This window comes from Myotis brandtii, unplaced genomic scaffold (assembly GCF_000412655.1).
Source record: "Myotis brandtii unplaced genomic scaffold, ASM41265v1 scaffold160, whole genome shotgun sequence".
Classification (NCBI taxonomy): Eukaryota; Metazoa; Chordata; class Mammalia; order Chiroptera; family Vespertilionidae; genus Myotis; species Myotis brandtii.
This window is the reverse complement of record NW_005355833.1, coordinates 1,690,203-1,708,640: the sequence shown is the minus strand read 5'-3', so window position 1 is coordinate 1,708,640 and position 18,438 is coordinate 1,690,203. Positions and strand designations below refer to the sequence as shown.

General features: G+C 35.6%; 1 protein-coding gene across 8 annotated transcripts in view; it reads right to left on the bottom strand.

Moving 5' to 3' along the window:
- The window catches only part of MAP2K5 (mitogen-activated protein kinase kinase 5), a 261,792-nt gene that overhangs the window by 166,626 nt on the left and 76,728 nt on the right, over nucleotides 1–18,438 (bottom strand). For all 8 annotated transcript variants that reach the window (XM_005862082.2, XM_005862083.2, XM_014536301.1 and 5 more), the window contains 3 exons: nucleotides 8,298–8,337; nucleotides 2,291–2,359; nucleotides 2,117–2,198 (listed from right to left, as the gene is read on the bottom strand). In XM_005862082.2, the coding sequence (XP_005862144.1) occupies nucleotides 2,117–2,198; nucleotides 2,291–2,359; nucleotides 8,298–8,337 (191 nt within the window). The remainder of the gene's footprint in view (nucleotides 1–2,116; nucleotides 2,199–2,290; nucleotides 2,360–8,297; nucleotides 8,338–18,438) is intronic.

Here is an 18,438-nt window from a genome sequence, read left to right as displayed (position 1 = left end):
GTGGCCCCCGCTGGCACCCACCTTGGCCAGCCTGGCGCCACCCAATCACTGGCCCCGCCCCCTGCCACCGTTGGTCACCTCCCTCTGCAGGGCAATCAGGAGGCCCCCACTGGCACCTGCCTTGGCTGGCCTGGAGCTTGCAGGCTGGGGGCAGCTCCTGCATTGAGTGTCTGCCCCCTGGTGGTCAGTGCACATAATAGCGACCGATCATTCCACAGTCGTTGCGCTGTTCGGTCGATTTGCATATTAGGCTTTTATTATATAGGATGGGAGCATTCGTTTTTGCAGTGACTAAAATGTTGTTATGCAGCATGTGACTGTACTAACACATGATACAACATGAATGAATCTTGAGAACATTATGTAAGTCAGCAATTTTCAACCTTTTTCATCTCATGACGCACATAAATTACTAAAATTCTGACACCAAAAATATATTTTTTGCCTACCTGACAAAAAAAAATAGGTATAATTTTGATTAATAATTACCTACCCTTTTTGCTCCAAAGTGACTTTTAAAAAAATGAGGTGCCTATACTTGTATATAAGGATTTCTGGTACTAAAAATTAACCAATCAGATGCAACCTTATTATGCGAAGTGACCAATAAGATGCAACTCTATTATATGACCTATATATTTATGGTTCAAGACAGGGAATTCACACTGGATGGCCATTATTGTGTTGGCTGTTGTCATTTTTTATTTGACAATCTAAGGGAAAAGAGGTCAGTGCCCCTGATTGAATAGTCAAGTACTGCATGTTTTAAAAATTCTTATGGCACACTGGTTGAAAACAGTTGTGCTAAGTGAAAGAAGTCAGACACAAAGGCTACATATTATATAAATTCCATTTGTGTGAAATGTCCAAAATAGGAAAATCCATAGAGACAAAAAATAGATTAGTGTTTGCCAAGGACTAGAGAAAAGAGGAAGTAAGAAGTGACTGCTGTTTGGTAGGGAGTATGTTTCTGGGCATGATAAAAATGTTTTGGAATTAATGACAAGAATGAGTTTTGTACAAATTAGAAGGGTGAATTTGATGGCATTTGAACATACCATCTCAATAAAGAATTTTTTTTAATGTATTTGAAAAATTGAAGACTTCTAAAAAGAATGATGAATAGTCATAAAATAATAACATGTACTAGCTCTATGAATCCACTTTTTCTAGCAGTCTCCTTGAAAGAATTGTAATTCTTAGCATCTACTATAACTAATTTAGAGCATATTATATCCTTTATTATAGTATAAAGGCATCAATGCTGGCTCATTAAAAAGTCTTATAGGGCATGAACAAATTGCTTCAGTAATGTACTGAGATTTCCCAAAATGAACTAAGTATATTTTAAATTGTTGAATTTGAATGGGCCAGATACTGCAAAATGAATATATAAGATTTAAAGACTTCTTTGATTTAAAATGGGTCAATAATAACAATGATGACAATTTCACTGATAGGATACCAAGAAATCTGCATTTTGCCTTAATATTCAGATCAAGAAAGAGTTACCAAAGTGGAAATGAATGAAAAAATAAAGGAGAGAAAGGGCTAGAGTCCAAAGAAAACTATAAATACATCTTGGCTCAACAGCTGTGTTAAAAAATAATTTCTTATCTTGCAACTAACCATTTTCTTTCTAAAAAATATAGGGCATTGGGTTAATTGATTTTTTTTTAAAGTAAATATGTTTTGGCTATTGAAACATTAAAAGAACAGAACATCTGTTTTGCAAGTAAAGACAGATTGTATGGAAGAAGCAAATATCAAACCACCGATTGGACTAGCATTTAATTTGTTCTATCTAAATTTTTAATAAAAGTAAATGAAATCACATTCTTGAAATTATAAGTCAGCTCTAAATATTTAACACCAGAAATCCTTAACACTAAGATACTTTAGAGCAAGCATGTCAAACTCAAAGGCTAACATAGGCCAAATAAATGAGACGTGCAGCCCGTGGGCTGTGAGTTGACATGTTTCCTTTAGAGTATAAAGGTAATTATTAGTATATTTTAATTATTTTTCATTCTACTTGACATTTATATCAAAACCAGGTTATAAAGCACTACCCCACAAAAATAATTTTTAAAATATTATAAAAGGGAAAACTCACCATCCATGAATTCTGTACATATTGAAATCCTGTTTTCTACAAAAAATGCACCATAAAATCCTATGATATATGATGAATCACACTGTAACAACAATAAGACAAAAGTAGTTAAAAACCTACAAGCCAATAGAATAGGCATGCTTTATAAGAAAAAAATGACCAAGAAAAAATTACCTTATAAAGAATTTCCAATTCAGACATAATTTGCTTTTGAAGTTCCAGTGTAATATCTAGTAGTATGACCTAAATATGGAAAGGAATACATTGACACATTTATTTACCTTTAAATTAAGTATAGCTATACTCGCTATGAAACATAAAAACTAAACTCTTTTCATTTCCCCTCCCTCTTCCCCACTATTATAACCCCCCAGTAATACAAACTGTATCCACATCTGTCTAATCCTTTGTATTGGGGGAGGTGGTATAGAAGTGATTGATGGGACCAAGGAAAAAGCCAGGTCTCAAAGGTCAGTATTAATAGCTTTAAAAGTCAGTTAAGTTATAACACCCTTAATTTATATACCCTATTTTGGCCACATTGGTTATTTTCAGAAGAGAAAGACAGGAGTGACTCTGAAACCATTAAAAAAAATTACCTTGTAATTCAGACACTAGGCAATAAGCAGAAGAGGTTGATGAGTAAAAATGACGTTTAAAGTAGGGTTTTTAGGTTTTAAAAATAAATCATCTTTTTTTATTCTTCCAGTTGCATAATGTTTCTTTGCTAATAATGTTATAAAATGTTAGAGCTTGAAGGAACCTCAGAAATTATTTCATCTAATCCCCTTAGTTTATAGGAGGAACCCAAGGTTCTGAGGAGCCACGTGGCCTGGCAACGTCTGGCCCCTTCCTGACTCTGAGGATTTTTTTTACTTAAAAAAAGAGAGTGATGAGAATAAAATAGTTGGAAGACAATTTTAAGGTCTGTGGCAGAGTTTCTGACTCTAGACATTTCTAGATAAAAACTGAACACCCAGGATTACCATGACAGCAGTAGTTATACACCATCCAACATTGAACTACATTTTGTATTACAACTGAGGAATATATATAATCATACTGGAGGGGGAAAAATTATTCCATAAATTATAAATTGCAAACTGCTGATAGAGCAAGGAAAGAAGAGGCTAATTCTAAAACACATTTTATAGTAATGACATCCATTTGGGGGAGGGGGAAGAAAATAAAAAAGGCATAGCCAGTTTCTATCAAGAGTTTGCTTTAGGGTTATTTATAAAAGCTCTCACTAAACCAGCCTGTAAGTGTAATACAAAACTGCCAGGAAACACTTCTCCAGATCAATAGTCATTTTGCCAACAATATTCACTTACATTTTTGTTCCTGTATAAAACTTAGCAACAAAATAAATTCATCTAGTGTTGTTTCAAGTCTATGCCATAAACTATTAGATCTATTCACACCGCCATGCCAAGTACAGGGAATCTTTCATCCTAAAAAACTAGTAAACGGAATGAAGTTATTATTTACTTTAAAGCAGTGGTTCTCAAACCTGGCCTCATATTATAATTACCTTTATTTAAAGTTATTTTCATAAGTATCTCAGGGCACTTTAAATAAATCCTGATGATACATAGGCATAATGTAATCAAAATCTCTGAGGGCAGACCCACCTCTTAGTATTTATAAACAGCAACAACTTATCAGGTGAATTCTAACCCACAATAAGGTTGAGAACCACTTATTTAAAGTTTCAAAAATACATTTACAGTGGAACCTTGGTTCAGTTCATTCCGGAAGGCTGTTCGAAAACTGAATCATTTTTCCCCATTAGAAATAATGTAAATTGAATTAATCCATTCCAGACCCCCAAATGATTCCCTGTTTTAACTATTCTTACATACATGTCTAATATACTGTTTAATCTATAAATACATACTTTAAAAACAAAAAGGACATGAAATGTAAACGAAAATTTAACAAAAAGAAAATGAAATGTATAGTAAAAATGGAAAATTTAATAAAAATAAACAGCAACCAAAGTAAAAAAACCATGAAAACATTCACAGCACAATTTCCTGAGATGTTAACAATGTAAGGTTTAGCAGTAAACTGACGCATACTGGAGCATTCTCTCCTCTGTCGCCTGAGAGACTCATGAATGATCATGCAGGTATCAGCATGAAAGTGTTGTTGGGCTGAGAAGTAAACTGAGATGGGAGACGCTGGAGAACGGAGGTCTGACTGTACTCAGTACTTAGAATGAGTACTAAGCTATATTGCACCTCCAGGCACACATTCTATAAATGACATAATTCCACAGGGCTAGCCAACACAGTGGAATTAAACTCACACTACTGGCTATAAACGTATCGTCCCCTTGATCAAAAATCTTAATTGGGCTCCCATGGCCTAGCACAGAGGTGGGCAAACTTTTTGACTCGAGGGCCACAATGGGTTCTTAAACTGGACCGGAGGGCCGGAACAAAAGCATGGATGGAGTGTTTGTGTGAACTAATATAAATTCAAAGTAAACATCATTACATAAAAGGGTACGGTCTTTTTTTTTTTTTTTAGTTTTATTCATTTCAAACGGGCCGTAGTTTGCCCACGGCTGGCCTAGCATAAAGTTACAATTCTAGCATGACATTCCAGGACGTCTTCTACAATCTAGCTCCAACTTGTTTTTCTAGCTCCTCCAACTATTCCCCATCACAAATTCAATCCTCATGTGAAACCAGATGATTTTCACTGATCCACACATGTCCTGTGCTTTCCCCACTTCCAGTCTTTGCTCTGCTGTTCCTTCCACTTGAGGTAAGCTTCTTCTCTCTACTCCACAGTCATTGATCATAAAATCTTTTCTATCTTTTAGGCCTAGCTGGAATGCTGCCACCATCTCAGGAAGCCAGCCCCAAAGCCCTCCATCAGAATTTGTCTCTAGCTCTGGCCCTTTATTTTTTTCCTTACCACATTTGTCTTTAGCATTCATACCCCGTCTTCTAAAAACAGAAGTCTAAAGAATAAAGAGTGGTTGTGAGCCCCTCAAGGGCAAAGGTTGAGTCTTGTACATCTTTCTCTAGCTCCCTCCCTCACACCCAGCACCTTGCATAGCAAGCATGTTGAACTCGCGGGCCGCATGCCTCATTTATTTGGCCCATGTTAGCCTTTGAGTTTGACATGCTTGCTGTATAGGGTTTCATAGTAGTGGCCATTAAATGATGTGGGATATAATTAAAGTGTGCCTTACAACCATAATGCTCTAAATAAGGTGCTGTTTCTAAAGAGGAAGGGATGGATTGCTTGATTTCTACAGCTGAATTTAAAACCACCTTGTTAAGTACAGGGATAGCCCAACTGGAGTGGCTCAGTGGTTGAGCATCTACCTATGAACCAGGAGGTCACAGTTCGATTCCCAGTCAGAGCACATGCCTGGGTTTCGGGCTCGATCCCAGTGAGGAGGGTGCAGGAGGCAGCCAATTAATGATTCTCTCTCACCACTGATGTTTCTATAGCTCTCTCCTCCCTTTCTTTCTGAAATCAATAAAAAAATTTATATATATTTAAAAATAAATAAAACCAAACATATAAACACCAAAGTAAGTAAAAGTGCCACTCTGACCTAAAATGTAGCAAGTAATACTGTATTTGTGGAGCCAATCCATTGTACTCTCATAGGTCTTGATCACCCTTGGTTTGCTATAGTGCAGAACAGTGGAGATTCTATAATGGTAGAAAAGTGAATAAAGTAATTTCTGGGAACTTGAGAGTGAGATTAAAATTCACCTTAAAATAATTACTGAAATGCTCTTCTATTTTCTGGGAGACTTGATACTCTAGGTGGAAGGTTAATTCTCCTTCCCTTGGGCATTCCTGTGAGTGAGCTTTAAAACTGCGAAAAATAAATGAGTCCAATTCCTTATTTGAAGGTAATGGGAAAAGGCATGGAAATACTACTTTTCAGTTTGAAGTACAAGCAAAGTATGGACTCCCTGAGTTTTCATTATTATTATTATTATTACTATTTTTCTTCATAGGAAGAGCTAAATTTTTCAAACTGGAGAGACTCTGAACATGAAGCATTTCATGGAGAAAGGGTTAAGTGAGAAACTGAAATACCTGAGTGCATTTCCCTGCTCTTCGCTACACCTCCAGGACAAATAAGGATGAGTTGTCAAGTTAAATATAAGCAGTCAAGTGACTGAATTATAATTTACTCTGTGCTCAATTTAAATTAGTGTGAGGCTATTAAAATATACAGTATAAATACGGCAATTCATCACAACCTGTCATGGATGACTTCATTTATTTGCTGGAGTGGCACATGCTCCACTAAAGGGAAGGAGAGCAAAATCACAGGTCAAATTAAGCTGCTATTCTGTTTTAATTCGCTTATTTAATCTGTGGCAACATAATTGTCTTTTACAGTATGTACAATTCAGAAAGGAAATTTGGGAGGATTACAGTCAGTATACAAATGATTAATCAAATGATCCATTTAAATGCTAGTTTAAAAGCAGCAGAAACCAAAAACAGTCAAAGAATGATAATCAGCACATGCTACATACAATGCTAAGAAATTTCCTGTTAAATGGATGTTTTTTTCCAATTAGAAAAAAAATTAAGCTCTACTCTTTGAAAGGTTTTATAGAATACACAGAAAGGTTTTATAAAAAGGTTCTATTTGCAAGATGGCTGACACTATTTTTATTTGTTTTCTGCTCTACTTGTTTGCAATTGTTTTTGCTTACCTACACCACTCCCTGCCCAATAAAGCTAACTAGAAACACATTTCATGAGTTACATACTACAGTCATATCAAATACTTATCTTTAAAAAGTGGTTAGTATCATTTTCAAAATGCTCTCTTTGAGGCAGAAATTTTTCTAAATTCAGCACTATAAAATAAAAATTCAAGGTACTTCTATTCTTCCCAAAATTCAACTTGCTTTTAAAAATATCTAAAGTGATAGTTTCCCACCTTTAATGTCTGAAAAGGGAAACATTATAATATAGTTGTTTTATTTTGTCTAAAAAATGAAAACATTTAGAAGTATAAAAATTAAAAATATTTTGAGTAGGAACAGTAATAGATTTTCAAGATTTTTATCTAATTGCTCCCACAGATATTCAAAGTGTGGGTCCAACTGACTACTTGGCTTGGGAAATTAAATTTCCCTCATCATTCTATGCCGGCATCAGAGCCCTGCAGGTGATTCTGTTTAGACAAGGCCTGTGATTTGCTGCTCTTCACAATCCCTCTGTGACACCAGGCAGCCCGTTTCACAGCTGAGGTCACTGAGAGGTTCAAGTGACATGCTTGAAGTCACACAAAAGTCAGGAGAGGGTCAGGAAAAGATCAAATGCGCCAACCTTTCATTTCACCCTTTAATATATATATATATATAAAGCTAAGAAATACTCTGGCTGAGAGCAATGGTCCATACAAAGAACACTATGGGATATTTTGTATGTGAGTTGAACCTGCTTTCAAGATGTTACTTCAAAAGATGAATGAGTAAACTGGAAAACAAACAAACAAACAAAAAATCACACACCCCAAAACAAAAGAACAAAATGTATTTATTTAGTCAGTCATTTAACAAATTATGTGTTGAACATCTAGTCATTACATACAGCACTCTGCACTAGGCCCTCTGTGCAATGCTCCGCATGAATCAGTGAGTAAAACAAGTTAAGAGCTGTTCTCTACTTAAAGGAGATTTCAATATTATAGGGGAAACATACATGTATACTAATAGCAAACAACAAGGCAGCATGTGATAACACCCATAAGAAACACAGAGAATTCGAGAGTCAAAGAACAGAGTGAGAAAGTGATAGATATACCAGAAGTGACTATTTATCTACGTAAGTCCAACAGAGTGGCTTTGGAGCTGACCCTTGAAGGGTCTTAAGGATTTTGATAGGTGGAGACACAGGCGAAGGAATTCTTATTAGCGAGAAATACATGTATCAAAGTGTTGAAGTGAAAGTACCTGGGTTCAGATAAGGCAATGAGTTCAACTTAAAAGCAGCACAACCGTTAGGAGCTTGAATGTCACAACAGTGCTACAGCTCCCACCTCCGAATCCAAACCTAAAACCATTTCCTTTTTATCACTACCTGTAACTCAAGCTGAACATGGCGGGTGGGAGTGGAGAAAAAGTGGTGAGCATCAAGAATGTCATGAATTTCATGAAATGTATCCAGTACTTACCTTTACAGCTAATATTTTCCCACTTGGGACATGATATGCTCTATGGGAAGAAAAACAAACAAAATTACTTGGGTTCACCAAACAACCTAGAAAATAGTTAAGGACATAAATGTAAATCTGGACACACCTGCAGCCATAGGATATATGATACTTTCAAAGAATACTAATGACATTAGTAATTTACATTTCTATTGAGCTTAATGGTTTACAAACGATTAATTATACCTTACCTTAAAATAACCCTCTGAGGTAATGCTGTCATTATTATCTCCTTAAAGATAAGAACTTTGAAGCACGGAGAAATAGTTTGTCTAATGGCACAAAGTCAGTAAGTGGCAGAACAAGACCTCAAATCCAGGTCTTCTCCTTTATGGCAAGCATGTCAAAATCAAAGGCTAACACGGGCCAAATAAACGAGGCATATGCGAGTTTGACATGCTTGCTTTACGGCATACTGTCAGAGTGAGAGACTGAGAGAAAATGAGAGAGAGAGAGAGAGAGAGAGAGAGAGAGAGATCAAGATCCTACAGCTCTGCTAAGCATTATACAGAGCCATAAAAAATGGGAGGTTTTCCTTCTGTTTATTTCAATTACATATACAAATCAACTATATTCCCACATTTAATCAAAATAATCTCAAAACTACAGGGAATTAGCTATGGCTTAAGATAGATATAAATTCATATAAAAAGTCACAGGGTTATAAGACTCAAGTATGTGGTTTTCGTCTTTTCCTAAAGCTGGCATCTCTCAATATTGAAAAAGCTTCAGAAGAGAGACAAACTCAAATGATACAGTGAAATAACTACAATTTAAGTCAAGGAATATGCATACACTCATTTATGAAAAAGAGAATAAGGTTTGCAGAAATAAAAACCATGATCTCATCAAGACCTTTTTTATGTTTAAATGAAATGTGGCTTTCATATGTGTACATTCTGACCATTATCCAGAAACAGCCTGCCTTCTATAAAAATTTCAAAATGAACCACACAACATGAACAAACACTGTTACTCCAAGTCCAGAAAAGTATAAAGAAACACATTATTTTGGAAGAATTAAAGTCTTGCTCCATCGAGGATTTTGCACATTAGCCAAGATTGGATTGTTCTTCCTCTCACCTGGCTAGTGCTAAGATGTGAGTGGGGTAGAAAACTTGTGGAGGAATGTTAATTTCCCTTGCCAGGAATTCCCTGTCCTCAGCTGCCAAGTTGCAAAATTTACCAGGCTCCCAATTTTTACTTGATAATAACCTAATAGTAAAAAATGCTCATTTTTTTGAGATATCACTGGCATGTAACATTATATTAATTTCAGGTATATAACATAATGATGTGATATTTGCTTATGCATATTATAAAAGAATCACCCTGATAAGTCTAGTTAACATCCATTACCATAAACGGTTGCAAAAAATTGCTCATTTCTTAAAACAAAAACAAAATATGCATTCCACTATTATCAAATGAAAATATCATTTTCTGTTGTTTTGGCAGAAATACTTGTGTGGTTGTTCTGACAAAATTTTATGCAGTTTTATTGAGGCATAATTATATATGACAAAATTCACTTGTTTTAAGTGTATAATTCAATGATTTTTAGAAAATTTACATAGCTGTGCAATCACTGACAAGTATTTTTAAGGTGACAGACTTATAGAGATAATTTAGTTACTAAGAACCCACAAGTATTTATAACTTTTCATATTAAAATGTTATAAATTCAGGTAAGATAGGACAAAACATGTAATTATATCTACATATCCATTTATGAGTGTTATAAGAAATTCATTCTGCTTTTCCTACTTGAATGGACAAAGGTTGAGCCAATTTTGGAAGGTAAACTTAGGTTTTATTTTATTAATTATAGAGAAATTATATCTTATTTAAATGAAAAGCAAGATTACAAAAATTGGCATTGTTCACTTTAATCTGAAAAAGTATCTACAGACTTTGTCTAAATATCAACCTCCCTAGTATATATAAATACTATCAAGTTTATAATATTGAATGATTTAAAATTTTTTACACTTTATATAAAGTGATGTTTTATAAGAACTCCTATACCATAAAGGTTTAGAACAAATAACCACTTACTTTACTATTGATGTTAATATCAGACTTTTACAACATGAAACTACATTTCAGACTATGATTTGATTAATTATATATCTGAATTCAGATAATAAATTGATGTATGAAGACATACACTGTATTTTCCTCAGTGCCTGAGAGAGATGTTGCTGGACTAAGCAAATTTAAAATGTGATTTGAAGGAATTTATTCCATGTAAATATCCTATATAATAAAAGGCTAATATGCAAATTGACCAAACGGCAGACTGACTGGTCACTATAACACGCACTGACCACCAGGGGGCAGACACTCAACAGAGGAGCTGCCCCCTGGTGGTCAGTGCGCTCCCACAGGGGGACATCCCACGAAGGCTCCCGGATTTTGAGAGGGCGCAGGCTGGACTGAGGGACCCCCCACCCCCTGCCCAGAGTGCAAGAATTTTGTGCACTGGGCCTCTAGTAGGTAATATAATATGTAAAATTTAATAATGATATATTATTTTTCCTCTTACATACCACAGAGTAAAAAATACTCTATATTAGAATCACTAACCAAAGACTCAAATGTGAAGACTAATAGTTGAATGCATACACAAGGATTCAAAAGTCATAAAAAGAATAGTGTTGTTACTTAGGACAACAAGCAACACCAGGGCTCTTGAGACTAACAGCAGCGATAAGTAAGTGGTTAGCAGATAGTCTAATATATACCATACTGAATAGTTTGGCAACTTAATGAGCTTGTCAAGAAAGATGATCTCTTTTCTAAAAGAAAGGTCTCCTATTTCCAAGTGAAAAAAGGAGAAGGTTGATGATTTAATTATGATGCACGCTAATTCATCCATGGAAGTTTGGGTTCAATTTCGAGCAATAAAGGTGCTGTGCGGTTTGGTTTACAGTGCAATGACAGTACCAACTTAACATTTAATCATCAAGGAGAAGTGGATGACAAAGGCATTGCCAGGTATAAGTGGAGTATGCACCTTAACTTTGCAAATGGCATTCTACCTGGAGAAAAGGAATTTGTTTACTTTCAACGGATACTGCATCCCAATTGTCTTGACCTTCCTCAACACATTAACTGTAAGGTGATTAATGAAGTTTGAATGGAGGCTCTGGTTACACCAAAAGACAACTATACACCTCTGCATTCTTTTAATTAACAGCTAACACTTCAAATTAGTTTGTTGTTGCCACAGTAATTACCTGTTCCAATGAGTGCATGGAGGAAGCATTTTATGAGATATTTTTAGTGCTTAGACTTGAGTGTTCCATTTTGTTTTCGAACAAGCACAGACCTTCAGGGAATATTCCCAGCCCTTAAAACTGAGCACACAACATATATACTTCAGGATGGCAAAAGCTAGTACCTTGGTATAAACTTTTTGAGTATTTGAAATAACAAAGAACCCAATAAAAGAAAAGAACACTTACTATCCATACTTTCTCTTTTCATTTGGAGCAATAGGTTCTAGATGACTGACAAAAAAGTTGCTATCAACCTTTAATTCTGGTATAGAATCGAAAATTTACTGAGTCAGTAGGAAATATAGAGAATTGTCTAGTTTAATCCCTTCCTCTTACAGTGGAAACACCCAAAACCCACATTAAAAAACTTGTCCAAACTCACATAGTAGTAAATGACAAAGCCACGAATGGAACAGTGGCAGAATACACATATTTTAGAACCTAAAGGAAATATGCAGTGATGTTTATGTTTTCTTCATTGTGTTCTGAAATAGGGAAACTCATAATTCAAAATTTACAAAGGTGCTGACCTATTTCAATCAGACTAAGGACCATCACATCTGAATTTCTGCAGGCAATGAAGCATTCTGCAATCACTGCCAACCTAGCTTGACAGGCAGGGAGTGAAGGGTGTAGGCTCTGGAGTCACTCCCTGGGTTCTAATCCCAGCTCTGCACTTCTTATCAGTGTGAACCTGGACTGTGAGTAAACCTTACTGTGTCTCAGCTGTCTCAGATCTGGAATGGGGAAATCGGTCCCTACCTTAGAGAGTTGTGAGGATTCAGTGAGATAACAGGTAAAGTACTGAAGACAGGGCTGGCATGCATTATATTTTAAGAAACTAGGAGTTTACAAGGTAGCCAGGTGTTTTGAGAGTAGAACCTGTTAAAATAGACTAAAGCAGCAAGTTAGCTTTAATGATGAAGACTGGCAAATGGCTGCAACATATCATTTATTAAGAAAAACTGGTAGAATTACTTCATGTTGAACCAACTTTGAAGACAAAGAATTAAAATAGCCATCTGACATGCTATTGTTATACCATGTTTCAAATTCTAGATTTCTTATCATGTTTACCTCTTGCCCACTACTATAATGTGTCTATAGTACAGAGAGGTGTGGTCAGTGCCACATTCAGGTGTTCATCTCAGCAGAAATGCCATCTCACTATCACAATGGCTAAATGAGAACCTACATTTTTCTTTCTCCTTGGGTTAAATACATAAAAATATATAAGCTACCCTAAAAAGAATCCACATACCTTTCTTTAATACACAGTTGACTCTTGAACAACATGGGGGGTTGGGGGTGCCTACCTACTACGCATTCGAAAATCCATATATAACTTTTGACTTCCCAAAAACTTAACTACCTTCACTATCCGAGGGAGATTGGCTCCAGGACCCCCATGGATACCAAAATCCATGGATGCTCAAGTCCCTTATATAAAATGGCATAGAACAATGCATACAGTTGACCCTCCACATCTTTGGACTTGCAACTGTGGATCAAATACAGTACAGGTATTTATTGGAAAAACAATCTACACATAAGTGGATTTACACAGTTCAAACTTGTGTTGTTCAGGGTCTGTAAAATTTTGAGGCCTCTCCTAGTCTTCAGGCTTTAGTAGCTCTGTTATAGCTCCTAGAGCACAATGCAGAAATATTGTTTGAGCCTGCCTCCCATAATGGGCAGTGAGCACTGCCATGTCTTAATCATCTTTGTATTCTTTCCGCTTTGTCCAAGTCCTGGCCCTTGATAGGTGTTCTCTATTTAATAAATATTCAACATGCTTATTACTTCTGGATGAAACAGAAATCTCTCACTTGAATGGTATTTTACAAAGAAATTCTACATAAATTTAATTAATTCCATAATCTTATGAACATGGGTTATTCCCCCCCACCACCAGTTTTATTCAGGTATAATTGATATATAACATAAGTAGAAGTTATTATCATCATTCCCATTTGGGTATATTTCTAATTGCTGAATCAAGAGTCCTTACAAGGATTCCATGGTTTAGATCTTGGTCACCTCACCAATCCCTGCTTCTGCCAATCTCCCTTATGCCCAATACTTACTCTGCTCCACCAAACATGATCCTTCCTCAGGCCCTTTGCACCTACTCAAGCCAGAACCACTCTTCCACCAATATCCACTTGGAGGATATTTCCTTCATGTCCAATGTTGCTTCTTTCACTCTCCTCTATAAGAAAGCTCAGTTTCCCTTTCTTTATTCTTTACAGAACTCATCAACACCTAATTTATTAATTATCTGTCTCCCACCACTAGAAAGCAGGCTCCATGAAGACATGGACTCTTTCCTTTCTCCTTTCTCCTTTCTCCTTTCTCCTTTTTCTCCTTTTTCTCCTTTCTTCTCCTTTCTTCTCCTTTCTTCTCCTTTCTTCTCCTTTCTCCTTTCTCCTTTCTTTCTCCTTTCTCCTTTCTCCTTTCCTGTCTCCTTTCTCCTTTCTCCTTTCTTTTCTTTTCTTTTCTTTTCTTTTCTTTTCTTTTCTTTTCTTTTCTTTTCTTTTCTTTTCTTTTCTTTTCTTTTCTTTTCTTTTCTTTTCTTTTCTTTTCTTTTCTTTTCTTTTCTTTTCTTTTCATCTCCAGCATCTAAAACTGTGCTAGGCACATTTTATAAATATTTATTGACTGAATAAATAAATTTTCTTAATTACTATACGTTTATTTTTGTTTGTTTTTAAATTTTTCTCAAGACAGTTTTAAGATTTTCTAGAAAAGTGTCCATTTTCTGTTTATTTTTATAAACATATTCACTGTATCCTCGTATTTTAAAATTTTCTGCTCTCTAGAAATATGTCCCCCACCAGTTTTATTGAGATATAATTGACACACTTCATTGTATAAGTTTAAGGTGTACAACATAATGGTTTTAATTATACATAGTGTAAAATGATTCCTGCTATAAGTTTAGTTAACATCTGTCATCTCCTATAGATACAATAAAAAGAGAAAGCAAAACAACATCCTATTTATCACATAGCAGTGTTAACTATGGTCACCATGCTATACATTGCATCTTCTGTATTTACTTCTCCTACAGCTGAAAATTTGTACTTTTTGACCACTTTTCTCCTATTCCCCCTCCCCTTCCATCCTTTTTTAATCCTAATTTTGTATCTTATCTCTGTTATATTTGATCAGTTTTTCCTAGAAACCAGTTTTTGGTTTTCTTGAATTGTTTCTTAAATTTTAATTTCATTAATTTTTTTCCTTTAGTATTTCTTTCCTCCCACTTCCTTTGGGTTTAACACTTTCCCTTTTAAAAATAATTCTTCAGGTAGCTGCTGAGCCTATTAATATCCAGTTATTCTTTTCTAATATACACACAAAAAACTATCCTTTAAGTATGACTTTGATTGCATCCCTGAGTTTTCATATATGGTATTTCTTTATTATTCAGTTGTAAATATTTTTATTTCCACTATGCTGTATTATATAACCCATATGTTATTTAGATGTGTGCATTTTAATTTCCAAATATATGAGGTTAACTTATTATTGATTTCTAAACTAATTGTATTGCAGTCAGAAAAAGTGAGATACATGTTATAGACGGAATTACAAGGAAAATTTGACAAATCCACAGACTTAGTGGCAGAATGTCTGCCAGTAATCAACAGATCAATCAGATCAAAATTAATAAGGTACAGAAGATCTTAACATCACAATTAACAGGCTGGTCACTGATCATATATGGAACTCTTCGTCAATCAAACTGAGAATATCCATTATTTCTAGGTACAGAAATTTATTTTTAAAAAACTGTTTATGTACTAGGGCACAAAGCAGGTCTCAACAAAGTCTGTAACATACAGGTCACTTTTTCTGATTACAATATGTCAGGTAATGTAAGCAGTGAAAAAGAATAAAGGAAAGCATAGAGAGAGTGACCAAGATTAGGGGTATGTTTGTTTATATTATAGGTGTGGAGGAGGTCAGGGATGCCTCTTCTATAAGGTTACATGTGAGCAGTAAAGTAGCCCAACATTTAAATATCTGGAAGAAGAGGACTCCAGACAGAGGAAATGGTAAGTTAGTTCAAACACCCCAAAGTGGAACTGTGTGTCTGATGTGTGTGGAAGTGGAATAAGCAAGGGTACTAGTGTGAGAGATGAGGTTAGAAAGGTAATGGGAAGACAGAATGTGTAACACCATTTAGGCCATGGTGAAAAATTAGACTATTATTCTGAGTGATATAAGAAGCCCTGGTGAGAGGAAGGAGAGCTTATACATATTTTAGAAAGATCATTTTGGCTGCTGGGTAGAGAGAACACTATAGGAAAGTAAGGATAGAAACTGGGAGATTAGTTGGGAGGCTACTGTAATAATCCTAGCAAGAGATAATAGTGACTTGGAATAGGGTGGTAGGAAAAGAGTGGTGGCTTCTTAAAATAATTGTGAGGGAGAGCCAACAAGATTTGTGGGTAAATTTGGTGGTCTGAGAGAAAAAGGATTAAGAATGACTGCAAAGTTTCTGCCATGAACAACTTGTAGAATAGAGTTTCCATATACTAAGACTGGACGATCTCTAGAAGAAGGTTTCAGAGGAAATCAAGAGTTCAGTTTTAGGTGATTCTGAAATGCCTAAAAGACATCTGACATCCAACTAGTAATTAGATATGTATAAGCCTGCAGTTCAGGACCAAGGACGGGGCTTCATTAAACCTAAGATCCTAGAAGGCATGGAACTATAAAAGCTCTCTTAGGAGCTACATTAAATAGAGACAAGGCCTGAGGACTGGACCAGAGGAACTCCAAATTTAGAAGTCAGAAAGATGGGAAAAAAAACCAGAAAAGGAGACGAGAAGTTACAGGCAGTAAGCCAGCAATACACCCCTGAGAATGGTGTCCCTGAGGCTCTGAATGTTGGGGTTATATCTCCCATACTGCCAAGTGCAGTACCTTAGAGAGAGTAGGTATTCAAGTAAACATGTGACTGGTTTAAAAAGTAATACCTGGGGACAAAAGCAATTAAGCCTAATATCTGCTCTTTGAAATATCAAAGGTGGGACTAGCATAATACACACAAGGCTAGAAGTTGTGCTTACCTTCATCTAAATACTAATGAGATTTTTAAAAAAGATACATCACTCCAAATAATACACAAGGCTAGAAGTTGTGCTTACCTTCATCTAAATATTAATGAGATTTTTTAAAAAAGATACATCACTCGAAATAATAAACTGAATTTCTCCAAGAATCTTTAAAAATGAGAAAGGAGGAAAAAGAAAAATTTGAAAACAAAATGTTATAAAGTCCTACATTCACATAAGACATAAGGGAGAAACAACCTGTGTTCACATTCCAACATCTGGACTCCCACACAAGTTTATGTCATGCGTAAACCAATTGCAACTGTACTTCACAATGTTTACTGAAAGTATTTATGCTTAGAATTTCAAATTCTAGCAGAACTAAAAAAATATGAATCGTCCCAGCTGACTCCTGTTCACAAAATAAATAACCTAGAGCTCATCATATATTTTCTGATAAAGCTTGTAAAATCTCATACAATTAAAGTAGGCATCTAATTTCTATGGTGCTTTTCTGCATGTTAATTTCTGAATACATTCTAATCAAATTAAATTATAAGCAGAAAGAATTATTTATAATAGGGAGTATCTATGCTTCTCTAGTGATTGTGAGGAGGAGCTGACCTATGGTCCAAATGTAATTATTTAATATTTTGGCATAACAGATAATATATGTTATAAATGTCAATTTGTTAGCAAAATGGTCGTCAAAATGAGTAAGGAGACACCTTTCCCCCTTTTTGCTTCTTGGAGCAAGAATCTCAAGAGTAATTGCATGTATGATGACTTTTAATCAAGAACACTAACAGGACAGTATTGCCCCTGTCCTGTGAAGGGAGCAAGGCAATTCTTTCATATACCATGTCAGATAAATGCTGCTGACTTAAGTTCTACTTTTCACATAACATACTTTGGAGAAGGTTAGTGAAAAGGGGGTCCTAATTATTCTATGAATTATTTATAGAGTGCTATCAATTGTTGGAAAATTCTCTAAATGGATGGGAAACCTAAGAAAATAATCCAGTCACTAAAATGGTGAAAGCAATAATAGTTAGGAGTTGGCTTAAGAAATAAGCTATAATTAGAAAGGAATGGTCTTATTCTAGGTACACAGGAAAGAATGTGATGTTTATTTATTTTGTTCCCTGGGTCTCTTAGAGAACAGGTAGGAGGCAAGAAAGAAGGTTAGCAAAGCCTGTTTTAAAATAAAAGTTACAAATGCCTTTATGTTATTAGCTTGCTTCAGACATAATAATGGTTCTCCCTAAAGGATAAAATTGGTTCTCTGTTTTTCAAGCAAATACTTCAGAACTTGTGGAATTATTCTGGATTCCCTAAATCTCTGTTGTTTGAATGCCATTCCAGGATGTCCATCAGAGGCAGGACAAAGGAAAGGAGACAAGGTGAAAGAGAAACCTCTGAGATCTGGTTTGTTATAACAAAACTAGAGGCCCAATGCACGAAATTCATGCAAGTGTAGGCCTTCCTTCCCCTGGCTGCCGGCACCAGCTTCCCTCTGGCACCCAGGACCCAGGCTTCCCTCGCAGCCCCAGCTTCATCTGGAAGGTCGCCTGGAAGAACGTGCGGTCTAATTAGCATATTGCGCTTTTATTATTATAGATGTTTAATTGTCTAAAGCAGTGGTTCTCAACCTTCCTAATGCTGTGACCCTTTAATACAGTTCCTCATGTTGTGGTGACCCCCAACCATAAAATTATTTTCGTTGCTACTTCATAACTGTAATTTTGCTAA